Raw genomic sequence first — 26,093 nt, 5'->3', positions numbered from 1 at the left:
CATTGACTTGAACTGGAGCCCCCGATGGCACATTGGGTTAAACCCTTGTGCCAACAGGACTGCTGACTTCAAGGTTGGGTTGCTGACCTGAACGTTGCAGGTTCGAATCTGGGGAAGATGAGCTCCCTCTGTCAGTTCCAGCTCCCCATGCAGGGATATGAGAAAGGCCTCCCACAAGGATGGTAAACATCAAACATCTGAGCGTCCCCTGGGCAACGTCCTTGCAGTTGGCCAATTTTCTCACACCAGAAGCAACTTGCAGTTTCTCAAGTTGCTCCTACACAAAAAAAAATTGACTTGGAAGGTAGGACGTTAGTTTTTAGATTATTTGGTAGGGCTTGTTGGTTAGTTTGTAGTGGGTAATTAGAAGCTGATGCTGGTGTTTTTCTTTTTATTGTATTGTGTTTATGTGTTTTTATGTAGATTGTGGTGTGTGGCATTTTCTTTTATATTCTAAATAATGCAGCTGTTATTATTAAGATTATATTCCCTACCACCACCAAGAGACTGTTTCAAGGAAGTTCTACCTTAGCTTCTTTTCATTATGAAATAATAAAATGAAACAAACCCGTTTCAAATCTCTCTATTATACCTAGATAATGTCCACAGGAATGTTAGTTGTTTAGTTTTTTGGTAAACATATCTCATATGAGTTTAACAGAGCTGTCTGTGTTAGGGGCGTGGGAAATTGCTTGAACAAGGCAGAGCTTCCTCTGATTGTTAGAACACAAAAGAATTTGGCTGAAACTGTACTTAAGTTTCTTTTTCTTTAACCCATTCCTCTAAACTAAAAGACAGTCCCACCCGCCCAGTCTGCTTGTGGAATAGATGTACTACCAATAACTTGTCAATCCAATCACCCATACAGCAAAGCCAGTTCTTCTTCAACTGGTTCCAAATTGACCTAAGTGGCCAGTGTAGATGTCTCCCATGTTTCTAGGAATTATCCTTGGTTAATGGAACTGACCTCTGAGTATACATGCTTAAGATTATGACATTAAGATATATAAGGTTCCATATTTTTTCAATAATTGAATGTTTTTAATAAATTGTAACATTACGTATACTCCATGTAGTTTGCATGTTGTTATTTTTATTATGTGTACAATAATAGCTAAACCTGTTGTAAACAATACTAGTCTCACTAACACTCTGGCTTTCTTTTTTATTTTGACTTTGTATGTGGTTATGGGAGACAGACAGTTATGGTCACTTTAGTGAATGTAAAGTATAGGATGTCTTGGTGGCTTTTGGTATGAATCAACAATGATGCCCTAATGGATTGCCTCTTTGGAATGCAACATAAGGACATTATTCTACAGTGGATTCAGTTCTTTTTGGAGGGGCAAACTCAGAAAGTGTTGTTGCTGAATTTCGTTTGGTCCCCTGACTGTGTTGTGTCCCTCATGCTATTTAACATCTATATAAAACCATTGAGAAAAGTTATTCCGAGTTTAACATTTCAGAATTAGCAGTATGCTGATGACTTCCAATTCTCTCTCCTTTTTTCTGGTTCAGTGCTAAATCAGGGCCCATCCAGGCAGACCCAAAAACCAGGACCTGTCTCAGTTTTTACTAGAGGTGTCCAAATGACGCCTCTGGTAAAAACGCATTAATTCAGAACAAACCAAGGTTTCCTTAGTTTTTTTCTGAATTAATTTGCTACCCATTAGATCTAGGCCTTCCTGAAAAAGTCAGATCTATTTAGGTATTGGGTCTGTAGAGACTTACTTCTGGGTAGTCCTGAGACTACCCGGGGTGAGTTTCCATTGCCATCCCAAACCTTTTGGGCTCCTGAAGCTTAAAGGAGTGGGATGACATCCGCCCCCTCCACCCAAACCCCCAATTTAGTCCTTAGAAGTTAGAGAAAAAGTACCTGTCCGCCATTATTTTCCTCCTTGCTTCCTTCTGGTGCAAGGAAATGACACGAGAAGGGAGGGACAAGGAGGAATTTTCCTCCTCGCATCTCCTCAGGCATAATTTCCTTGTACCAGGAGGCTGTGAGGAGGAAAGTTATGGTGGACAAGTACCTTTACTTTAACTTTTAGGAGAAAATTGGGGGGCTTTGGGGTGGCTTCATGCCATCCCGATATTAATTGAGATGGCATGTAGCCACTCCCCAAGAAAGCCCGGGGTTTTTTTGGGGGATGGGTGGGAGTGGGGACAGAAACAGGCACAGAAGCAGGTTATTTAAACACGCTTTTGTACGGATTTTTGCCCTGCGTCTGTCTCTGCTCTCAGTAATTGAATGAGAATGAACAACCTGAAGCTCAATTCTGACAAAACACAGATGTTCCTAATGAGCTAAATGTCAGATCTTGGATTTAACCTTGATGCCCAGATTTCAGCAGTTTTTAGAGCACATTTATACAGTTCTAATTCCTATGCCAGTTCTAGCCATTTTTAGAGATGTCAAATTTGCTGTGGTAATTGATTATATCCTATTTGGACTACTGTAACACACTGTACCCGAGGCTGCCTATGAACACTGCTTGGATCCAAACTGATGTTGCAAGGCTACTGACTGGGGCTAGTTATAAGGTATACCTCCTTTGCTGAAATAGCTTCACTGACTACCAGTTCATTTCTGGGCACAACTTAAAGTACTAGTCACAACTTACAGAGCTCTATATAGCTTGGCTTTAGAACAGTGATTCTCAACCTGTGGGTCCTCAGATGTTTTGGCCTTCAACTCCCAGAAATCTTAACAGCTGGCAAACTGTCTGGGATTTTCTCAGGTGCCCCTATTTGTGACAACTGTGCTCCAGTCCACTGTCTTTGGCAAAAAGTACTGTCTTTCCCCCTTTTCTTTTCTTCTGCCCTCCATGGCAACAACATATACTGGACTACCATACTTGTAAAAAGTAAACACCTTATGTCAGGGGTTTGTTGTTGACATTTTTTTCTTTCTTCATCCATCAAAAAAGATGGTCTAACAAGTGAAACTGTTTCCCAACTGAAGACATAAGCTCTCTGTGTTTTTGTTTCTATTTTACGTGTCAGACATTGCACGCTATTTTGTCCTCTGGAAACATGGTTGCTGGGTGTAGCAGCATTAATATTTTGCCGGGAAACGACTGACCTGGGCTGCTGTTATGTAAATGGCAAGCTGCCTACACCTGCATGACCTCTGTGGCAACTTCCTGCAGTGCTTGCCAAGCCTGGCTGCCTTGATGTCTTTTCAGCAACATTTCTGACAATACCAGGAAAGGGCCTTTTAAAAGGTTAACAAGCTGAAATGAGCAAGAAGCATCCTGCCATTAAACTTTCTAGGACTGAAATTTTTAGCCAAGCATCCAGCCATCTCTGCCTCAAGACGTTCCTGCCTCAAGACGTTCATCTGATGGTTCCAAATTGTTCTCCAATAATTCCAATAATTTCAGTGTAGGGAGCTGCTTTCCTAAGTGTGAGGACAAGAGAGTCTTAGTGAACGTCCAGTTACTTACCGGTGGTTACGTGCAGATGCCAACCACCTAGGGTGGCCAAATCATCAGCTTCTCATGCATAAAATTTGAAGACTCAAACCTAAACCCATTAATGGGCTCTTGTAAAGTCAAAGAGACCAGTCTGGTGGTTTTTCTAATTCTGAAGTTGAGGTGATTTTGGGGTCTTTGTATTGTAAACAAAACTTTGGTGGTCCCAAAACAGTCTAGAAGAGGCCACAAAATTGGCAAAGTGCCTCATGCCCCCTAGAAGGATTCTGAGGGCAAAACAATTTTAAATTTGTGGTTGTTTTTTCTGCCCTCCAAAGTCTTTGGGAGGCCAAATGTTGCTGTGTTTAAGCATTCGTTCCTCATTTACCCCTCAGAATAAAAGTGGGGGGGGGGGGGGCAGATGTTGGCTGACTTACATTCACTGTTCTGGAAAACTGCAATCTTTGTGAAGCAGACCTGGTAGCTAACTATGTATTTGTCATCATTTCCATCCAACATAATTTCATCTAATGTCCAATCAACCTGAGCCCTCAGATTCTCTTTTGGTCACTGCTAGATTCAATAATTCATTAAAAAAAAGAAAAAAAGAAAGATAATCTATGGCTACTTTGATAACAAGAGAACTGATTAATTGGATGCTGGTGCTCTGCTTGCTACCTTGCTCCAAACGACACAATGGGCTCACATGCATTATTCCTCCTAATTCCTGCCTGCTGGATAAGGACAAGGAACTTCATGCTGAGCTCTGGTGTTGGGAGTAGGGAGATGAAAACCTGGGGTTTAAAGTCACACAGTGAAACCAACAAGTCACTTCTCCTGATACTGCTTCTCCTGATACTTGCAGACCTAAGGGAAGCCTAGCATTCCTCCAAAACCATGTCTGAAGCAGTGTTATTTATTACTGTTGCTTTAATCAATTCCCTCCCATCTTTAGGGATAGCCAGCCATCCCACATCCTTACCCGTCTTTCCCCCACTTTCTACCATCTTAAGGCTGTTTGGAGTCAGATAATACTCTTGAAGATGGGTGTAAGACTCAGCTTCCATTTGCTGTGGAAACAAAGCCAAATGGAATCCCACCATAAGTACCCTTATGTCATGTGATGGCTTCCGTGGGACTCCCATGTGGCCCTGTCTCTGCAGTATATGGGAACAGAGCCCTACACTTGTCTGATGAGGTCCTTAGCATACATATTCCTGCAGGATGCAGTGGTTTGAGTGTTGCACTATAACTCAGGAGGCAAGGATTCTAATCCCTATTCAGCATGGAAACCCACAGTGTGACCTTAGGTAAGTCACACTCTCTCAGCCTCTAAGTCAGGCAAGGGCAAGTCCCCTCTGAACAAATTTTGTGAGGAAAATCCCATGATAGGTTCTTGTTAGTCACTATAAGCTGAAAATGTCTTGAAGGCATACAACAACACAACATACTACAGAGATCTATATAGTCTATTTGTATGAATACAGTTGAAATAAATATGGCATCTCCACTATACAGGAATGACCCAAAGGGTACATACCGTGTTCTATGTTTCTATAACATATGAAAGGAACCTCAAGATGTAGATGGCAACCCTTTTTAGAAGGTTCCACAGACTATGATTGAAATAATTGATCTTATTGTAGGGTAAGCTTTGAATTTCGAAGATGAGAATTTAAGTAATGTGAAAACACTAGTTAATATTGGTGCAGAAAAGAAAAAAAATGGTGAAAGGAAAAAAACTGAGGAAACTCTTCCCAAAAAGGCATCTGAATGATAATTTGGATCAGACTTTGAACTTGAATTTAATGTTTCATTGAAACTGAAATTTTAATTTGGACTCATCTGGTTTTACGAAAGAATTTGAATTTTAGTTTGAGGCTTGATTTATTAAAGGATGTGATTTAAACTAGATGTTAACTTCAGGTATTTTGATGTTTCAACATATCAATGTACAGTTAATTTTGGGTCAAGAGAAATTTATTTTATCTAGGTTTTTTTGCATTTTTGCATATTTTGATTGTAAACATTATGCACTTGTTTTCATTTGTAATTACTTCAATAGTGTGACCTCTTTAAACTGCCAAATCCTTATCAGTACAAAGCTGGCTCTTTACTGCTTGCTGTTGCTATTTTTATTAAGTTGCTGTATTCTCTATATTTCACAAACTCTCCCATTACTGATTACTTTGGAAAAGCTTTTGTTTCTTAAAGGTTATTGTAAACATTAAGTCTGACATGCTGTCTACTCGATAGCCTTTTTGTGTTGGTCATTTTCTAGAGCAATAAATAATAGCACAATAAAAACAGTATCACAGAGGAGTCCCCAACGCTTTTCATCCCATGGACCTGTTTCAAAATTTGAGAAACAAAGATGGGAACTATTAAAAAAATCTGCCATAAGAACTGATCAGGCCCCTTTTACATGTATTTGGGGAAGATTGGCTGGAAAGGAAAGAGTAACTGAGGAAACTGGAAACTGAGGTATTTATCACTAGTTCACCTAAGACAGGCAGGCTTTTCTACATCCACTGCAGTGCTTAGCAAAGACTTGCAGCATTCCATCTGTCAAAAACTGCCAAGGAACAATATCATATGTGTGCAATTTCTTCAGAGAATCATCCATTGGACTGGAACTGTTGAAGAAAAATACATAAGACTGACTGTTTCCCTGAATCAAGAAGAAACAACCTGTTGCTGCTTTGTGAAATCTGTTGGGTTGAGCAATATGATGCAGTTTTACATTTTATTGAATTGTACAGTGTGGTGGTGAGAACACTTGAAGAACTAAAAGAGTGTCCTTTATACAACAGTGAGACTTCTTCCCAAGCTGGACACCTTCTTTTAGCTGTTCTAAATGCTGAATTTGTAGTAACCATACACATCCTAAGAAAGCTTCTGTCATCAACCTTTCAGCTTAGCAAAACATTACAAAAGTAGATATGGACATTTTCTGTAGTCTGCAACTTGTCGACAGTCTCTTAGAAAAGGTCAGGGAGATGCGTACAGAATCTATGGAATAATTTCAGGAAATCTTTGACAGAGCAAGATCAATTGTGAAGTTAGGATTCCTCACATCTGTTCAAGGCAAACTTGTAAAATTAACATTCAGGCTACCTCACCAACACCAATGGAATATTATACGCTAAATGTGTACATCCCATTTCTGGACTTTTTCTGCAGTCAGCGTCAAGAAACGTTTACAAGGCACAGGGAAGTAGTTTAGGAACTGCAAGTCTCCCCCCCCCCCCCCCCAATCAATTGTGGCCATTTCAAATCCAACTTGAACTTTACAATGAATGCCTTCAAGATACTGACACACTGATGAAAGAGTTTGACCTGGGGTGTAGAAAATGGGAAAAGATTGCACTTGCAGAAAAACCATCAAATGCACTGGAAGCATTTCTTAAATTTTCATGGTGGTATTTCATTGCAAATGAGAAGCCAGTCTGATCAGGTAGCAGAAGTTCAACAATTTATTTTTCCTGCCCAATACCATATAATAAATGTGGACAATAATACATGGATTGCAGACTAGATGTGTCATCATTCAATTTTGCTGTGTTGAAATTTCCCTTATAATATATCAGAAGTGGAAGAGTTTGCTGCCTGTTGAGATATGAGAAGTGGAAAGAAAGTATGCCAGTAATGTAATAGTGGACCATAGCATTTGGAACTATTTAGTGAAATAATTATAATTGCAAGACTGGATTTAAGGAAGCTGGGTTCTTATCACAAGTCATGGACTATATGTAGCAGCTTTGGGTGAACCACGGTCACTCTAAAGGGACTCAAAGTGGTGAACAGTGGTAAAAACAGTACAATATACAATAAAACCTAAGGAATGTGAACATTAAAATAGAATTGAGCCTAATACTATTTAAAATGAATAATTAAAAGCATTTAAACCAATTTAAAACACACATTTTCTAATAAAAGAAAACAAATTGTCTTTGAAGAAATGTCTCATAGAGAGTGATAACCAGTTTAAAAAGACAGTACTGTTCCATTATCTGGGTGGAGGCCACTAGGGGGGGGGGGGGCTAGAGAGAGAAGGATAGTCCATATTATGGGGTGGAGGGTGGGTTGAAGTAGTAAACCCATTTTTTTCCCATTTTCGTTATTCCTGCACCCATGTCCCGTCGTGGAAACAACTCTCGTTTGTGAAATGGGAAGTGGGGAGGAGGAATAACCATCAAAAATGGGGGAGATTGTTTTCTTCCTTCAACTCCACTCCCCTATAAAATGGAATATCCTTCTCTCTTTAGTGCCCCCTTTGTGTCCTCTGCCCGGATAATGAAACAGTACCAAAAAAAGACCAGGGCCCCCAAACTTTTAAAATAAGGGGACAGTTCACTGTCCCTCAGACTGTAAAGGACTGGACTATAGTTTTTTTAAAACTATGAACAAATTCCTATGCACACTGCACACATCTTATTTTGAAGAAAAAAAATAAAACGGTAACAAATAATAATAATCATAATAAAAATAATAAAGAGAGTTGGAAGAGACCCCTTGGGCTATTTAGTCCAACTCCCTTCTGCTTTTGTGCACCAAAAGTACAAGCAAAGCACCCCGACAGATGGCCACCCAGCCTCAACGTTAATAATAATAATAATAATAATAATAATAATAATAATAATAATAATAAGTGATTATTCAATCTGGGCTTCATCTATAACTGCTCAGATTGTATTTCAAAAGCGGTACTCTTACCATTCATGCTAGTTAGAAGTAGTAGCATGTTTGTGCATCTTGATCACATTTTTATTCCTTCATATATGGCATCTTCACGTATCCCTCCCCACCTCACCCTTCAGTTAGCTGTGAATTATCCCTAATAGTATATCTGAATCTAACCTCCCAATAAATGAGAAGTTGAATAAAATAATGATCCTGCTATATGAATTTAGGAAAGGGTAACAATGGCTCCATCTACATTGCCATCTAATGCAGTTTGAACTGCATTCTATGGTCAGTGTAGCTTCTTATAATGCAGATTGAACTGGATTATATTAATTTACACTTTCCATACAATCCAGTTCAATGCAGTTAATCTGCATTCTGAAATTGCATTATATGGCAGGGTAGATGGGGCCAAGATGGTTCTTTGAAGCTTCCCGCCTTTCTATCTTCCACGTTCCAAATAGCAGTACTTTATAGCATTTTTCAAAGTAATGTTGTAAACAAATGTTTCTATAATGTTTTAGACAATTAATAATCAATGTCACAAAAATATTAATTGTTTTGGTACTGTTCCATTATCTGTGTGGAGGCCACTAGGAGACGGTAGAGAGAGAAGGATAGTCCATTTTATGGGGAGGGGGGGGCGGAGTTGAAGGAGGAAAACCATTTTGCTCTTTTTCGTTGGTTATTCCCCCTCCCCATTTTCTATTTCATAAACGAGGGTTGTTTCCATGATGGTGACATGGGTAGGGGGAATATCAGGAAAACAGGGTGAAATGGTTTAATCCTTTAATCCCCCCCATAAAAGAGAAGGACTATCCTTCCCTGTCTAGCAGCCCCTTTTGACCTCAACCCGGATAATGGAACATTACATTTTTTTTCAAGTAAAAATGTAACATATAGCTTGATAAAAAAGGTAAAGGTTTTCCCCTGACATTGTCTAGTTGTGTCCAACTCTGGGGGTTGGTGCTCAACTCCATTTGTAAGCCGGTGTTGTCCGTAGACTTCTCCTAGTTCATGTAGTTGGCATGACTGCATGGAGCGCCGTTACCTTCCTGCCAGAGTACCCTCCTATACTTTCAAACTGCTAGGTTAGCAGAAGCTGGGACGAACAGTGGGAGCTCACCCAGTTTCCCGGATTCAAACTGCTGACCTTTCGGTCAGCAAGTTCTGCAGCTCAGTGGTTTAACTCACTGCACCACTAGGGGCTCCTATAGCTCGATTGTCTGAAGTAAAATCAGGTAGAAACTCTATGTATAATAATAAACAAGATACAAAGAAAACATGTACTTAAATGTTTCCCCAATTTCAATATTTTCTTATTAAAGTGGCGAGAAATAAACATTACACATACTTATTCCATCACGAATGCCTGTGGAACTTGTTAGTCTACTCTGTGACTATTCAATTGAAAAAGAATTGAAAATGTTGGGTAGATTGCCGGGAAGATGGTATTTGGTATAAATGGTATCAGGAAATAACTCTGTTTTAAAAATCACGCTGTGCTTTATCTGGATAATGAAGCTCATCATGTTTCATGAATTAGAAGTCAAGCCTTTGATTTAGTCTCAGCAGAAACGCCCCACTACAGTTTCATTTGGTGCAACTTCCTCTCATTCAGCCACAAAACAGGCAGTGTTGCAGCACACAAGAGAAGTGATGCCCAAGCCTACTGGGAAAGCTACACTCAGGGGAAACTGATCAGGTAAGGAAGCACGGGAACACACATTTGCAGGTGTGGAAGGACATTATAAATGTCTAAAGTAATTTTGTTAGGATTGATATTTGGGGAATTGCAAACAATCAGGGGAGTACTTGAGTGTTGTATTTTTAAAGATGAACACGGCATGAGCACATTCTTCTTACAGGGGTTTTGCTACATACCATTGAGACTGCAGTTTTATAAACACTTTTCATGGAGTGCGTTCACCCACAGTAATTTGATATCATTAATGCTATGCCTAAGAAGAGGAGCTGGATTGCAAAAGCAGCACAGTAGTTTTGTGTCTTTTCCTCACTGAGCAAAATTGACTTTGATGGTGCTATGTAAGAGTAGGACTTATTTGACTTTTCTAAAAAAAATTAGCTTCTAAGTGTTTTTTTAAAATATATATATAACATGGTCCAGGATATTTGTTATTTGTAGATTTTGAGTGCTCTTTAATACACATATTTTTTAAATGGAAAAAACACACAAATGAAATGTTTTAACATACCTTCAGACTTTATATCATCAAAGGTAATATTTATTCATTCTTAAAGATTGTCGAAGTAATTGTGGTTAGTATGTTGTTGAAGGCTTTCATGGCCGGAATCATTGGGTTTCTGTGAGTTTCCTGGGCTGCATGGCCATGTTCCAGAAGCATTATCTCCTGAAGTTTTGCCTACATCTATGGCAGGCATCCTTAGAGGTTGTGAGGTCTGTTGGAAACTAGGGAAGTGGGGTTTATATATCTGTAGAATGTCCAGGGTGGGAGAAAGAACTCTTGTCTGTTTGAGGCAGGTAGGAATAGTGCAATTGGACAGCCTGATTAACATTGAATGGCATTGCAGCTTCAAAGCCTGGCTGCTTCCTGCCTGAGGGAACCCTTTGTTGGGAGGTGCTAGTTGGCGCTGATTGTTTCATGTCTTCTCTGTATAGTCTGACATGGTGGTTGTTAGAGAGGTCCCACATTTTTGTGTTTTCAAATAATACGCTGTGTCCAGGTTGGTTCATCAAGTGCTCGGCTATGGCTGACTTCTCTGGTTGACTTAGTTTGCAGTGCCTTTCAGACCACACAGAAAAGCCACCGAAATCCACAAGCATGTGGACAATTTCAACAGAAAGGAGGAAACCATGAAAATGAACAAAATCTGGTTACCAGTATTAAAAACCTCTAAAATCAGGACAGTAAATAAAGAATAACACTACAAAAGGGGAATTCCAGACATGAAACAATCAGGGCCAACTAACACCTTCCAACAAAGGATTCCCCCAGGCAGGAAGCAGCCAGGCTTTGAAGCTGCAAGGCTTTTCAATGTTAATCAAACTAGCCAATTGCAACATTCACACTTGCCTCAAACAGACAAGAGTTCCTTCTCCCACCCTGGACCTTCCACAGATATATAAACCCATTGATGTGGGCAAAATGTCAGGAGAGAATGCTTCAGGAACATGGCCATACATCCCGGAAAACTCACAGCAGCCCAGTAATTGTGGGTAATTTAAGTCTCAATCATGGGTTTTGGCTTTATGAAAAGCCCTCTACAAATCTAAGTAGTTATGGTACTGTTCCATTATTTGGGCAGAGGCCATTAGGGGGCATTAGAGAGAAGGACAGTCCATTTTGTGGGGAATTGAAGGAGGAAAACTATTTCCCCCATTTTTGCTGGTTATTCCCCCTCCCCATTTCCCATATTATAAATGAGGATTGTTTCCACAACAGGGACATGGGTGGGGGAATAACAGGAAAACAGGGGGAAATTGTTTTACTCCGTCAATCTATACTCCAACCCCATTAAATGAACTATCCTTCTATCTCTAGCGCCCTTTAGTGGCCTCTGCTCGGATCATGGAACAGTACCATAGTGAATGCCTACCAGATTACTTTTGTTTACTTTTGTTGTTGTCATGTGCCTTGAAGTCAATTCTGACTTATAGCAACCCTTTGGTGAACTGATCATGGGGTTTTCTTGGCAAGAATTATGCAGAGGGGATTTGCTTTTGCTTTCCTCTGAGGCTGAGAGATTGTGACTTGCCCAAAGGGTTGCCATGACCGAGTCGGCATCTGAACTCTTGTCTCTAACATTGTAATTCAGTGCTTTAAAAAATGACATGGTCTAGAACATTTGTAAAATGTTGATGTTTTTTAATATATCATAAAAAACTTGGGGGGACAGCAATGTAATGTTTCCTAGTCATCAGAAATATCAGTTATTTATTTGTCAGAGCAATAATGGGTAATTTAATCTACCTGATTTCAATGGTTTCACTCTATGTGTGACTTAAGTTCCTTTATTCTAAGCATCTTGAAAACTCTTTCAGCAGACAGACTAATTTAAGTGCAGTTAAGGAGGCCCCAGGTGGCACAGTGTGTTAAAGCGCTGAGCTGCTAAACTTGCGGACCAAAAGGTCCCAGGTTCAAATCCCGGGAGCGGAATGAGCGCCCGCTGTTAGCCCCAGCTCCTGCCAACCTAGCAGTTCGAAAACATGCAAATGTGAGTAGATCAATAGGTACCGCTCCGGCGGGAAGGTAACGGCGCTCAATGCAGTCATGCCGGCCACATGATCTTGGAGGTGTCTACGGACAACGCTGGCTCTTCGGCTTAGAAATGGAGATGAGCACCAACCCCCAGAGTCAGACATGACTGGACTTAACGTCAGGGAAAAACCTTTACCTTTACCTACTGGGGTAGAAGTACTATATAGATAGGTTCAGTAGGTTTGTTCTTGAGTTGAATTTGTATGTGAGTCGGAATAGGTATGTTAAAAAGTGTAACTCCAGCCAAATATATACATATACTTATCTTGGATAGCAGAGGGAAGGGTTAACACCCATGTGGTGTTTGTTTTGCTGTTTCTACCCCTGTTTAGACAATTTCACCTCACTTTCTAGCCCTGGGACAATTTGATTTAGAAGAATTTGTCTTGTTGTGGAAACAAGAATTGGTGATAAAGTTTCAGTGGATAGCTTCAGTGGAACTCCTGGTGGCGCAAGGGGTTAAACCCTTGTGCCGGCCGGACTTCTGGTTTGAAGGTTGGGTTGCTGACCTGAAGGTTGCCAGTTTGAATCCAACCTGGGGAGAGCATGGATGAGCTCCCTCTGTTAGCTCCAGCTCCCCATGCGGGAACATGAGAGAAGCCTCCCACAAGGATGGGAAAACATCAAAACATCCGGGTGTCCCCTGGGCAACGTCGTTGCAAATGGCCTACTCTCTCACACCAGAAGCGACTTGAAGTTTCTCAAGTCGCTCCTGCCACAAACAAACAAAAAAAAAGTGGATAGATCATCTTTTCCGTATGATAACTCTTTCGGGAGTAAATTTCCCTTCCAAGGGGAATTCTTGTTGTCTCACCCCCATTCTTAACTATGAGTTGTATGTGAATTTAGATGTTTGTAACATGGGATCTGCTTGTACTTGGTTTGCATAGTTAACATTCCGGGAGCACAGGAAGGCGGCCAGGTCAAGCCACAGGAACTGTGGCTTATCAGGAAAATACCTGTTTCCTCTTGGGAAACATTGGCGGAGAGCCTTTCATCTGGGAGGCAGCCAGGCTTGAATAACAGAAGTCACTCCCTGCAGCTTCCAGCATCCCTTTCCCAAAGCTGCACTGGATTCAAAACAGGGGGACCTCTGCTTCCCAGTCTACATCTCAGACTGGATGTGCACTGTCATATAATCCAGTTATCAAAGCATACAATCCACATTAGCATCTTTGAACTGGATTATATGAGCCTACACTCCCATATAATCCAGTTCAAAGCAGATAATCTGGATTTATTGCATAGTTGTAATTGATTGTCAGGTTTTTAATGTTATTGTATGAATTTTAATTTGTTAATATTTTAAACGTATGTCTGATATGTGTTCTGTGTTCTGAAGGCACACAGAACAAACCAGTGCCTGTGTAAGTCGCCTTGAGTCCCCTTCGGAGTGGAGAAAGGCGGGGTACAAATGGAGCAAATAAATAAATAGACCCAGCCTCAGTGTAATGTGAAGTGTAATTCCCTTTCAAACTATGCCAATGGAGATAAGCACCATGGGGGAGGTGGTGGAATAAAACACCGAAGGGCAGTGATGGAGTCATGCCAGCTCAGTCCACAATGCAACAGAAACAGTACTCCAGGGTGAGCACCGTCCATACATTAATGCTCCCTCTTCCTTATATTTAACCAGTTTTCAGTCCGTAAGAGGACTTTACTTCTTATTTGCTAAATTTTCTTGTATGGGGTATATCATCCAGAAATCTGAGTATGATAGTTAAGGCCCGGGGCTGTGGCGCAGATGGGAGAGCAAACCAGCAAACCAACTGCAATTAACTGCAATCAATCACTCTGACCAGGAGGTCATGAGTTCGAGGCCTGCTCGGAGCTATGTTGTTTGTCTTTGTCCTATGTTAAAAAGGCATTGAATGTTTGCCTATATGTGTAATGTGATCCGCCCTGAGTCCCCTTCGGGGTGAGAAGGGCGGAATATAAATGCTGTAAATAAATAAATAAATAAATGTCTACCAGATTACTTTTGCTCACATGTTTATCATTTTCATGTGCCTTAAAGTCATTACTGACTTACAGCAACCCAAAAGTGAACCTACCATGGGGTTTTCTTGGCAGGATTTATGTATGAGGATTTATCTTTGCCTTCCTCTGAGGTTGAGAGAGTGTGACCTACCCAAGGTCATCCATTGCCTCCAGAGCTGTAATTCAGTGCCCCAAAAGCTCTCACTTTTAAAAAAATCTATCATAACAGGACAATACCAAGAAAGGGCAGTTTCACCATATTTACATCCCCACTGTGTCATTTTAGGCTCAGAGGAACTTGTTTAACTAACAGGAAGTGACCCATAGGCCCCATATACACTGTCATATAATCGAGGCCCATCTACACTGCCATGTAAAATCCAAACTATCTGCTTTGAACTGGACTATATGGCAGTGTAGACTCATATAATCCAGTTCAAATCAGATAATCTGGATTCAGAAATTGGAATATATGGCAGTGTAAATCCAGCCGTAGTTGACTTTAGGGTCACTTCTTTGTGGAAAAGAGCCTCTCCAAAATCTGAGCTATGTAGGAATTACCCCTTAAACTCTCTACGATACATTTGGAGTCAGTAAATAACAAAACATTTTGGAGCACAGGAGGCCATTCTTTCTCCACCTCGGTATGCATTAACCTTAAAAAGTATATTCTAAAGCTGGGAAAGATGCAGGAAAGGTTGACCAAGATGACCAAGAGACTACAAGGAAGAGGTGAGTTAAGTGAAAGCTACACAAAGTATGTAGACAGGCTCAGTGCTGTGTAATCATGGGAGCTGTTGTTTCACAAGGTCTTCCGCTTTCTCTGCCAAAGAGTATTGGGGCTTCATCCAATTCTAGTTCCCAGGATTCCCTAGCATAGAACCATGGCAATTAAAGTGGCATCAAGCTGCATTAATTCGACAGCATAGATGAAGCTTGGGAAACAATGGAGCAATGAATCCAAACCTTTCCAGTAGCCCGCATTGGGAAGGGGGACCCAGAAGGAGGAATCCTAAGTTTGTTTACTTTTGCTATGACCTACTTTACAGAAGAAACAAAATGTTTATTTCTTTTAAAATAAATACAATGTCATTGTTTGTTTTTGTGTAGATTTGGTAGCAACAAAACACCAAAAATGTTATTCTGGCAGATAACAATATTTTGGAGCCTCACAATGGCCAGAAAGTCTTTGCAGAGTTCCCTGGACTTCCGTTTTGGCTCACTCTCTCATTCATCTGTGAGTAACTTTGATTATATATACAGGGTGTCTTAAAAGTGTATATAACTTTAACTACTTATAATTCTAGAAGTTATTTTCTATGATTTCAATAATAGCAAAGTGAAGTGAAATCACTAGCAGCAGTCTATTGCTTTGCAGCACCCGGCACAAAGCTATAATTTATTTATTTATTTATTTATTTATTTACAACATTTATATCCCGCCGTTCTCACCCGAAGGGACGCAGGGCGGCGTACAAATTGGCAACAATTCAATGCCTGCACATAATTAAAACAGCAATGAAAATCCAATAAAACAATTAAACAATAGAAAAATATAAAACATATGATTAAAATCCATTCCTCCAAAATCCTCGTGCTGTAGCCGTAAATCAGTCCAGGGTCGTCTTTTATCATTTAATCTTTGAAAGCCTGGGCACATAGCCATGTTTTCAGGGCTTTTCTAAAACTCAGAAGGGTTGGGGCGTGCCGTATTTCTCTGGGGAGGGTGTTCCACAGCCGGGGAGCCACCACCGAGAAGGCCCTGTCCCTCGTCCCCACCAGCCGTGCCTGTGAGGCAGGCGGGACCGAGAGCAGGGCCTCTCCAGATGACCTTAGAGATCTTCCTGGCTCATAGGAGGAGATACGTTCGGACAAGTAGATTGGGCCAGAACCGTTTAGGGCTTTATAGGTCAAGACCAGCACTTTGAATTGGGCTCGGTAGCATATCGGCAGCCAGTGGAGCTGGCTTAACAAGGGGGTGGTATGCTCCCTGTAAGCTGCCCCAGTTATTAATTTGGCTGCCGCCCGTTGTACTAGTTGGAGCTTCCGGGCCGTCTTCAAAGGCAACCCCACGTAGAGAGCGTTGCAGTAGTCCAAACGAGCTGTAACCAGAGCGTGGACCACCGTGGCCAAGTCAGACCTCCCAAGGAACGGGCGCAGCTGACGCACAAGTCTTAGTTGTGCGAAGGCTCCCCTGGCCACCGCCGAGACCTGGGGCTCCAGGCTCAGCGATGAGTCCAGGAGGACCCCCAGACTGCGAACCTGTGTCTTCAGGGGGAGTGCGACCCCGTCCAGCACAGGCTGTAACCCTATTCCCTGTTCGGCCCTACGACTGACCAGGAGGACCTCTGTCTTGTCTGGATTCAGTTTCAATTTGTTCACCCTCATCCAGTCCGACACAGCAGCCAGACACCGGTTCAGGACCTGGACAGCCTCCTTAGTGACAGGTGGGAAGGAGTGGACACATCTGCGTACAGATGACACCGGACCCCGAAACTCCGGATGATCTCTCCCAGTGGCTTCATGTAGATGTTGAACAACATGGGGGACAGTACTGAACCCTGCGGGACCCCACAAGTCAATGGTTGTGGGGCCGAGCAGGTGTCCCCCAATGACACCATCTGGGACCGACCCTCCAGGAAGGACCGGAGCCACTGCAGAACAGTACCTCCGAGACCCATCCCAGCGAGGCGTCCCAGAAGGATACCGTGATCGACGGTATCGAAGGCCGCTGAGAGGTCCAGCAGAACCAGCAGGGACACACTCCCCCTGTCCAGTTCCCGGCGTAGATCATCGACTAAGGCGACCAAGGCTGTCTCAGTACCATGCCCCGGCCTGAAGCCAAACTGTGCCGGATCCAGAAAATCGGTGTCTACCAAGAATGCCTGGAGTTGTGCGGCCACCACACATTCCATGACCTTGCCCAAAAAGGGGAGATTGGAAATAGGCCGAAAGTTCTCCAATTGAGTGGGGTCCAGTGATGGCTTCTTCAACAGCGGTTTGATCACAGCCAATTTCAGGCTCGCTGGAAATATGCCTTCCTGAAGGGAGGCATTCACCACCACCTTCACCCACTCGGCCAATCCCCCTCTGGCTTCTCTCACCAGCCAGGATGGGCAGGGGTCTAGGATGCATGTGGTAGCCCTCACCTCTCCAAGCACCTTGTCCACGTCCTCAGGCTGAACCAATTGAAATGAATCCATCAAAATAGGACAAGCAGGTGCTCGTGTTACATCCTCGGAGACTGCCGTTAATATGGTGTCAAAGCCAGAACGGATCAAAGCGACTTTGTCCGCAAAGAACCGAGCAAATGCTTCACAGCGGGCTGCCGAGTTGTCAGGGATCCCGTCTTGAGGGACGGGATATAACAAACCTCTGACAACTCGGAACAGCTCCGCCGGACGGTTCTTTGCCGACGCAGTATTAGCTGCAAAGAAAATGTTCTTTGCAGCATCTATTGCCGCGGCATATGCCCTAAGATAGGAACACAGCCGTGTTCGGTTTGGCCCGCTTGGCTCCGAACGCCACACGCCCTCTAGCTCCCTCTTCTTTCGCTTCATCGCTGCCAACTCCTCAGTAAACCAAGGAGATGGTTTAGCTCGGGTACTCGAGAGGGGACGTTCTGGAGCGATCGTGTCTATTGCCCTAGCCGCCTCCTTGTTCCAGAGGGTGACCAGAGCATCGACAGAATCACCAGCCGAGGTGGCGGGGAATTCCCCAAGAGCCGTCAGGAATCCATCCGGATCCATAAGCCTCCTGGGGCGGACCATTTTAGGTCCTCCACCCCTGCGGAGGTTGGGGGGTGCAGTGAGTCTAAACCTGATCAGGTGATGGTTGGTCCATGGCAACGGAGCGATGGTGAGCTCCTCCACACCGCCACCTTCCTCCCATCCCTGGCAGAAAACCAAGTCAAGTGTGTGCCCCGCTCTGTGGGTAGGGCCAGATACTAATTGGGACAGCCCCATGGTTGCCATGGTGGCCATGAAGTCCTGAGCTGCACCGGAGGGAGTGGCCTCGGCATGGATATTGAAGTCCCCCAGCACAATGAGCCGTTGGGACTCCAAAGCCAGGCCTGAGACCACCCCAGCTAACTCAGGCAGGGAGACTGTAGTGCAGCGGGGTGGTCGGTACACTAGCAGAATCCCTAAACTGTCCCGGCTCCCTACCCTCAGATGAGCACACTCAAACAAGGTAGACTGAGGGATGGGGCACCTGGTCAGGGGGATGGACTCCTTATAGACCACTGCAACCCCTCCTCCCCTCCCTCCAGATCTTGGTTGGTGCTGCACGGTATATCCTGGTGGACAAAGCTGGGTAAGGTTAACTCCCCCAGCCTCGTCCAACCAGGTCTCAGTTATGCATGCCAGGTCTGCCCGCTCATCCAGAATGAGATTGTCACGACCCAGGCTGCAGAGCACCAATAACCATACACAGAGGCCAGAATCTATCTAATATCTTTATTAAGGGAATATATAAAGTTAATAAAAGCAAGTGTAGGAAATAGTTCAGAAGTAGACCTTTCAGGGAAGGTCAAAATTAGTCCAAAGTAACAATGTCCAGTATGAAATATTAAGGTCCAAAGTTGTAATCCAATAACCGAAACACTCACTTTGCCAAGCAAAGTGAGGGGAGATGACAAGGTCCTTTAGTCCATGAAACTTGAGCAAGGCTAGGAAGTAACTTGATTCTTGGAACACAAGGCTTGAAACAAGGCAACAAGAAACGAGGAGCAAGAACAAGATCCGTGGTAATTACTTGGCAAGGTCCGGGAAGCAAGGCAAGATCCGGGGAGTAAACAAGGCTGGGAGCGGAGGCTTGGAAACAGGAATGAGGCTTGGAAACAGGAACGAGGCTTGGAAGCGGGAGTAGCGCTGTCCACACACACTACTCCAGTAGCTGACGAATTGACTCCGCAAGATTCCTAAAGGGCAAGGAACCTAAATAGGTTCTCGTTTTCCCACCAAAGAACACTTCTCTGGGGAATCAGAAACGAAAGTCAATCTCTGTGCCCAGATGTATGACTCCCTAAAATTTCTCATGGAAGCAGGCTTAATCATCTGAATGCTTTGCTGCGATTCTCAGGCTTCTGCGATTAGCCTGCTGAACTCCTTTTTGTTGCTGATAATAATTACGGCGAGAAAATGGGGGAGATTTTGACTCAGGGCTTGTTTGGCAGATTTCTGGAGGACAAACCTCCTGCAGGTGCAAGGGCTCCAATTCTGGCTGGGAAAGTTCCCTTTCTGGCTGAAATGGTGTAAAACCCAAGTTTTCCTCTTCATCCGTCACAACAGCACTAGGAACGGGACTACATGGCCCATGAGTCATCACACTATCCCCCTCCTCAAGCCCCCTCTCAAAATAGGGCTCTCTCCCCGAGGCGCGAGGCCGCGGCTTGGTGGGGTAGGTCTGATGGAAGCGGCGGGTTAAATCGGGGGCATGGACTGTGGAAGCGTCTTCCCATGAGCGTTCCTCGGGGCCAAAACCCACCCAGTCAATGAGATATTGCAGGCGGCGGCGGTGAAAGCGAGAATCCAAAATGTCCTGAACCTCGAACTCCTCCTCCCCATCCACCAAAACAGGAGGGGGGGCCGGCCGGTCTGCATCAGGGCGCACACCATCCGCCGGAAGGAGCAGGGAGCGATGGAACACTGGATGAATGCGCATAGAGCGCGGGAGTTGGAGTTTGAAAGTCACGGGGTTAAGTTGTGCCACCACCGGATAGGGACCAATGAAGCGGGCATCTAACTTCCGGCAAGGGCGATGGGAGGGCAAAAAGCGAGTGGACAGAAGAACCCGGTCTCCTACCTTGATTTCGGGGCCCGGCTGGCGATGTTTGTCAGCGTGGCGTTTATAGTCCTCCTTGGCTTGGTCTAGTTGCTGGAGCAAAAGTTGTTGCACCGCTGTGAGTTCCTGCAGCCAGTCTTCTGCTGCGGGAACTTCTGAGGTTTCAACAATAGAAGGAAAGAAACGTGGATGGAAGCCGTAGTTTGCAAAGAACGGGGTTTCTTTAGTTGAAGCCTGGACACCATTGTTATAGGCAAACTCCGACAGCGGTAATAGGGAAGCCCAATTGTCCTGCTGGTAGTTTACATAACAGCGAAGGTATTGTTCCAGAGTGGCATTGGTGCGCTCAGTTTGCCCATCCGTTTGGGGATGGTGAGCCGAAGATAAACGAGAGTTTATGCCCAATAGTTTTTGTAGTGCTTTCCAGAAACGAGAGGTGAATTGAGACCCACGGTCTGTGACCAAACTTTTGGGCAAACCATGCAATCTGAAAACATGCTGAAGGAATAAATCTGCAGTCTCTTTGGCCGTGGGAAGGCCATCGCAGGGAATGAAATGGGCGAACTTGGTAAAAAGGTCCACCACCACTAGGATCGTGGTGAATCCACAGGAAGGTGGTAGGTCAGTGATAAAATCCGCCGAGATTATTTCCCATGGGCGAGATGGAGTAGGAAGGGGATGCAGAAGCCCTGAGGGCTTCTCCCGTCTTGTCTTAGAGCGCTGGCATACTGGGCAGGAATTGACATATTTTTCCACATCCTTGCGGATCTTGGGCCACCAGAAATCTCTTAGGATCAAATGCATGGTTTTAAATAGTCCGAAATGCCCTGCTGGCTTGCAGTCGTGACACAGACGAAGTGCCTTTTCCCTGCCCGGCCCCGGGGGGATGTAGACATGATTTCTATAGCAAAGTAAACCATCCTTAAGCGAGAAGGGAAAATGTAGTCCTTGGCGAAGTTGGTCCTGAGCCCAGGCATCTGCTTGTTGACTGGCCCTGATTTCCTGAGCACAAAGGGGCCCTGGAGTAGAGGGAGTAGATTCAATTGGAGTGGATTTGGTGTTTCCCACTGTGAGCGTGGCAAAGTTCTCGGGCTGCAGCAATTGGGACTCAAAGGTCTCTTTGCGTCCTGCAGCATATTCTGGTTTTCGTGACAGAGCATCTGCCTGCTTGGTCTGGGCTGGGGTTACATAATGAATTTGGAAGTCAAAACGCTCAAAGAATAAAGCCCAGCGTTGTTGTCTCTGATTTAGCTTGCGGGCAGTTCTTAGATGTTCTAGATTCCGATGATCAGTGTGGACCTCAATGGGAAATTTGGCCCCTTCTAACCAATGTCTCCAAGTTTCAAAGGCTGCCTTTATGGCCAAAAGTTCCTTTTCCCAAATCGTGTAGTTTCTCTCTGGGGCGGTCAGTTTGCGAGAGTAAAAGGCACAAGGGTGAAGATGTTCTCCCACTGGTTGCAAGAGTACCGCTCCAATTGCCACATCGGAGGCGTCTGCCTGTACGACAAAAGGGGTTTCAGGATCTGGGTGCTGAAGGATTGGCTGTGACGTGAATAATTTTTTTAGTTGTTGGAATCCTTTCTCTGCTTGCTCTGTCCAGCGGAAAGGCTGTTTCCCTCGGATGCAGCTGGTGATTGGATCAGACCAGCGGGCAAAGTCTGGAATGAACTTGCGGTAGTAGTTCGCGAACCCCAAGAAGCGTTGCACCTCTTTCTTGTTGGTTGGCGCCCGCCATTCCAATACTGCTGCAACCTTTGCCGGGTCCATGGTGAGCCCTAGTGGCGAGACACGATATCCCAGGAAATCTACCTCTTGTAGATCAAAAGCGCATTTTTCCAGCTTGGCATAAAGTCCATGATCCTGCAATCGTTGTAACACCATTCTAACGTGGTTCTCATGTTCTGATTGTGATCTAGAAAACACCAAAAAATCGTCCAGGTAGATAATCAAGAACCGGTCTAGATAATCCTGAAAGATATCGTTGACAAAATGTTGAAACGTTGCGGGAGCTCCACATAAACCGAAATTCATGACCAGGGTTTCGAATAAACCGAATTTAGTCTGGAAGGCAGTCTTCCACTCGTCCCCTTCCCTGATGCGAACTAGATTATAAGCTCCTCGAAGATCCAGTTTGGTGTAAACCTTAGCCCCTCGAAGCCGGTCTAAGAGGTCCGAGATCAAAGGCAGGGGATACCGGTTTCGCTTAGTGATATTGTTCAATGCTCTATAGTCCACCACCAAGCGTAGGTCCCCTGACTTCTTTTTTACAAACATCACTGGGGAAGCGGCTGGGGATTGAGAGGGTCTGATAAACCCCTTGCGGAGGTTTGTCTCTAAGAACTCCCTGAGAGCTTCTTGCTCTGGTTCAGTCAGGGAGTAGAGGTGTCCTCGCGGGATCGGGGCCCCCTCCACCAAGTCAATGGCACAGTCATAAGGTCTATGTGGGGGTAGTCTCTCGGCTTCCTTTTCATTGAATACATCCCAATATTCCGAGTACTTCTTGGGCAAGGTGATGATGGGTTCAGCGTCTGTGGCATGACAGACCTTGGCTACAAGGCAATGGTTTTGGCAATATTTTGAAGCAAACTGCAGTTCTCTGTTGGACCAGGAGATGCTTGGGTCGTGGAGTGTCAGCCATGGAATACCCAAAATCACAGGGAAGTGGGGAACCTCGGTAACAAAGAAGGAAATCTCTTCCATGTGTTCCCTTATCCACATTCTGGTGGGTTCCGACCACTGGCTTACTGGACCTGTCTTGAGGGGGCGGCCATCGATGGCTTGCACCACACGGGCGTTCTTGAAGTCATGATATTGTAATCCCAGAGAGTCGGCATACTCTCTATCAATGAAATTGTTTGTGGCTCCTGAGTCTATCATGGCATGGACCATGACGGGTCCTTTTTTCACTGACCACAAGGTGACCACTAGGAGAAATAGGACCCCGGTTGGCGGCTCTTGAGTGGGGTTTTTGACCGGGTTGGCGAGCCTCTCTACGCCCGGTCGCTGGCTTCCCCCGCCGGCTGTGCGCCAGCCGCCTCAGACGTCTTCGTCTCCGTGGAGGACGCCGCCGCCAGACAAGCGGCGGGCTTCCCTTTGGCTGGACACTCTCTGGCAAAGTGGCCCCCGTTTCCGCAGTACCAACAGAGGTTTAGGCGTTGGCGGGGGGCCTTCTCGGCGGCATCTAATCTGGGACGCACATTGCCCAACTGCATCGGCACCTCCTCGCTTCCTCTGGGGTATGGGACTGGTGGCGGGGGTCTCCACACTGGACGCGGCTGGACGCCGGTGGGAGCGGGAGGTTTCGCTCCGGTCCTACCGCTCTGGCCTCGGGTCCATTGCCTTCTGTTGGCAAGCATGACTTCAGCTCGTAAACATTGATCAATGAGTGCTTCAAGAGAGTGTGGAGGATCCACCTTGGAGATTTCCTCCAGCATCTCGATGTTGAGACCCTCCCGAAATTGTCCTCTAAGGGCTACATCGTTCCATCCGGTGTTATGGGCCAGCACTCGGAACTCGGCTATGTACTGGGACAAGGGTCTGTCCCCTTGGGAGAGGCGCCGGAGTTTGTGGCCGGCTGCCTCCAAATTGTCCTCGATCCCCCAGGTCGCCTTAAGGTGGTCCAAGAAGTGTTGCGCTGATCTTAGATGTGGGGAAACTTGGTCGAACAGTGCCGTCGCCCAGTTGGCCGCTGGCCCGTCTAGGAGACTGTAAATCCACGCCACCTTGATGTCTTCTTGGGGAAACTCGGCAGCACGGGCCTCTAGATAAGCCTGGCATTGGCGACGGAAAACATGAACCTTAGAAGCTTCTCCAGAAAACTTGGTTGGCAACGCCATGGCCGGGAGACGGATTCCGCGCTCCTTCAAACCCCTTATTTCACCATCCTGCGCGTTGAGCTTATCACGGATACGGTCCACTTCGTCCTTGTCGATGGTGTAGCTGAGTGGCTGGGCCCCCGGTCCGGCTCCGGTAGACATTCTGGCCTAGGTTAATTGGTGCTTAGGGTGGCGGAGTCAAACTGTCATGACCCAGGCTGCAGAGCACCAATAACCATACACAGAGGCCAGAATCTATCTAATATCTTTATTAAGGGAATATATAAAGTTAATAAAAGCAAGTGTAGGAAATAGTTCAGAAGTAGACCTTTCAGGGAAGGTCAAAATTAGTCCAAAGTAACAATGTCCAGTATGAAATATTAAGGTCCAAAGTTGTAATCCAATAACCGAAACACTCACTTTGCCAAGCAAAGTGAGGGGAGATGACAAGGTCCTTTAGTCCATGAAACTTGAGCAAGGCTAGGAAGTAACTTGATTCTTGGAACACAAGGCTTGAAACAAGGCAACAAGAAACGAGGAGCAAGAACAAGATCCGTGGTAATTACTTGGCAAGGTCCGGGAAGCAAGGCAAGATCCGGGGAGTAAACAAGGCTGGGAGCGGAGGCTTGGAAACAGGAACGAGGCTTGGAAACAGGAACGAGGCTTGGAAGCGGGAGTAGCGCTGTCCACACACACTACTCCAGTAGCTGACGAATTGACTCCGCAAGATTCCTAAAGGGCAAGGAACCTAAATAGGTTCTCGTTTTCCCACCAAAGAACACTTCTCTGGGGAATCAGAAACGAAAGTCAATCTCTGTGCCCAGATGTATGACTCCCTAAAATTTCTCATGGAAGCAGGCTTAATCATCTGAATGCTTTGCTGCGATTCTCAGGCTTCTGCGATTAGCCTGCTGAACTCCTTTTTGTTGCTGATAATAATTACGGCGAGAAAATGGGGGAGATTTTGACTCAGGGCTTGTTTGGCAGATTTCTGGAGGACAAACCTCCTGCAGGTGCAAGGGCTCCAATTCTGGCTGGGAAAGTTCCCTTTCTGGCTGAAATGGTGGAAAACCCAAGTTTTCCTCTTCATCCGTCACAACAGCACTAGGAACGGGACTACATGGCCCATGAGTCATCACAGAGATCCTGGATGATTGCAGCTTTACCGTTGACAGACCTGGCGTTCAGCAGCACCACCTTCAGATCGGAGGGTCCGCCAACCTGGGCACCCAACTTTACTATGTCAGGAGGTCGTTTTAGATCTACAATCACTCTATTTCTCACCCTAGGCCGAATTAAGTTATGCCTCCCTTTCCCGTATCTCCCCCTCCCCTGGATAACTTCGATGGGGGCCCCCCAGCTGCTAAATGCACACCCTCTCCCTACATGGTCTACCATAGTGGTAGACTCACTTTCACATCCGAGGATCATATTACCGCTGCTTCCTACTCCTACCTCCTTGAGGGTTATATTGAGGTTCTGATTGGAAGCAGTAGTATACTAAGCGTAAGGAGATAGGATGTTAATTTCTTTACCCCAACCCCTATAAAAGTGCTCCAGTGCTTCAGTGTTGTTTGTATTATCTGTGGATGGTAATTGCACTGGCCCAATAACCTCTAACCACTGCCCTCCTTCCCACCCTCCTATAACACACCTTGATCACTACAGATGTTGACTGTGGTTATAACGACCACAGTGCCAAAGTGCTATAGTGCTTAATTCAAGTCCAAAGGAGGGTCCAGCAATAGGTATTTGATGTTATCATAATAAATATTTGATGTAATATAGGTGGTAAGCGGTTTAGTTCATAAAGTGCAGTGCAGCAGTTCACTTCTACTGGAAAGTGCTTATTGGTGTCCCTTCTACACTTAAAAGTGCTTTAATGACGACAACACTGTCCCCCCAAAGTGTTTGACAAACTTCTGGTTTTTAAAGTGCTCAGCAGGCAGCAGCTCAATAGGACAGAAGCTATACAAAGTTCTTCCCCCTCTGTTCTTATTCATTCCAAGTGAAGTGAGGGAGGGAGTGAGGCTGCAGAGCTGTAGCCAAAGGCAGGATGGTCCCTTAAAGTAAGCTCCACTGCCCTTTTCCTCCAAGTTGTTTCTGGAGTTTGCGAAGTTCCCCTCCGTTCTTATCAACTCACCGGCGTGGAGTGTGGGAGGGAGGCTGCAGAG

The 26,093-nt window shown here is 44.9% G+C and overlaps 1 protein-coding gene across 3 annotated transcripts in view; it reads left to right on the top strand.

Moving 5' to 3' along the window:
* adgrf5 (adhesion G protein-coupled receptor F5) overlaps nucleotides 1–26,093 on the top strand; it is a 78,934-nt gene that overhangs the window by 4,565 nt on the left and 48,276 nt on the right. The window contains exons 2-3 of one of the 3 annotated variants that reach the window (XM_062957123.1): nucleotides 9,721–9,804; nucleotides 15,431–15,557. In XM_062957123.1, coding sequence (XP_062813193.1) covers nucleotides 15,456–15,557 — 102 coding nt within the window. In that variant the 5' untranslated portion in view covers nucleotides 9,721–9,804; nucleotides 15,431–15,455. Of the gene's footprint in view, nucleotides 1–9,601; nucleotides 9,805–15,430; nucleotides 15,558–26,093 lie in introns of those variants that run through there. The other 2 variants (XM_062957114.1, XM_062957128.1) reach the window with 2 other exon arrangements.

Source organism: Anolis carolinensis, chromosome 1, assembly GCF_035594765.1.
Source record: "Anolis carolinensis isolate JA03-04 chromosome 1, rAnoCar3.1.pri, whole genome shotgun sequence".
In the NCBI taxonomy this organism is placed as follows: Eukaryota; Metazoa; Chordata; class Lepidosauria; order Squamata; family Dactyloidae; genus Anolis; species Anolis carolinensis.
The sequence above is the reverse complement of the archived record's forward strand: the minus strand, read 5'-3'. Positions and strand labels throughout refer to the sequence as shown.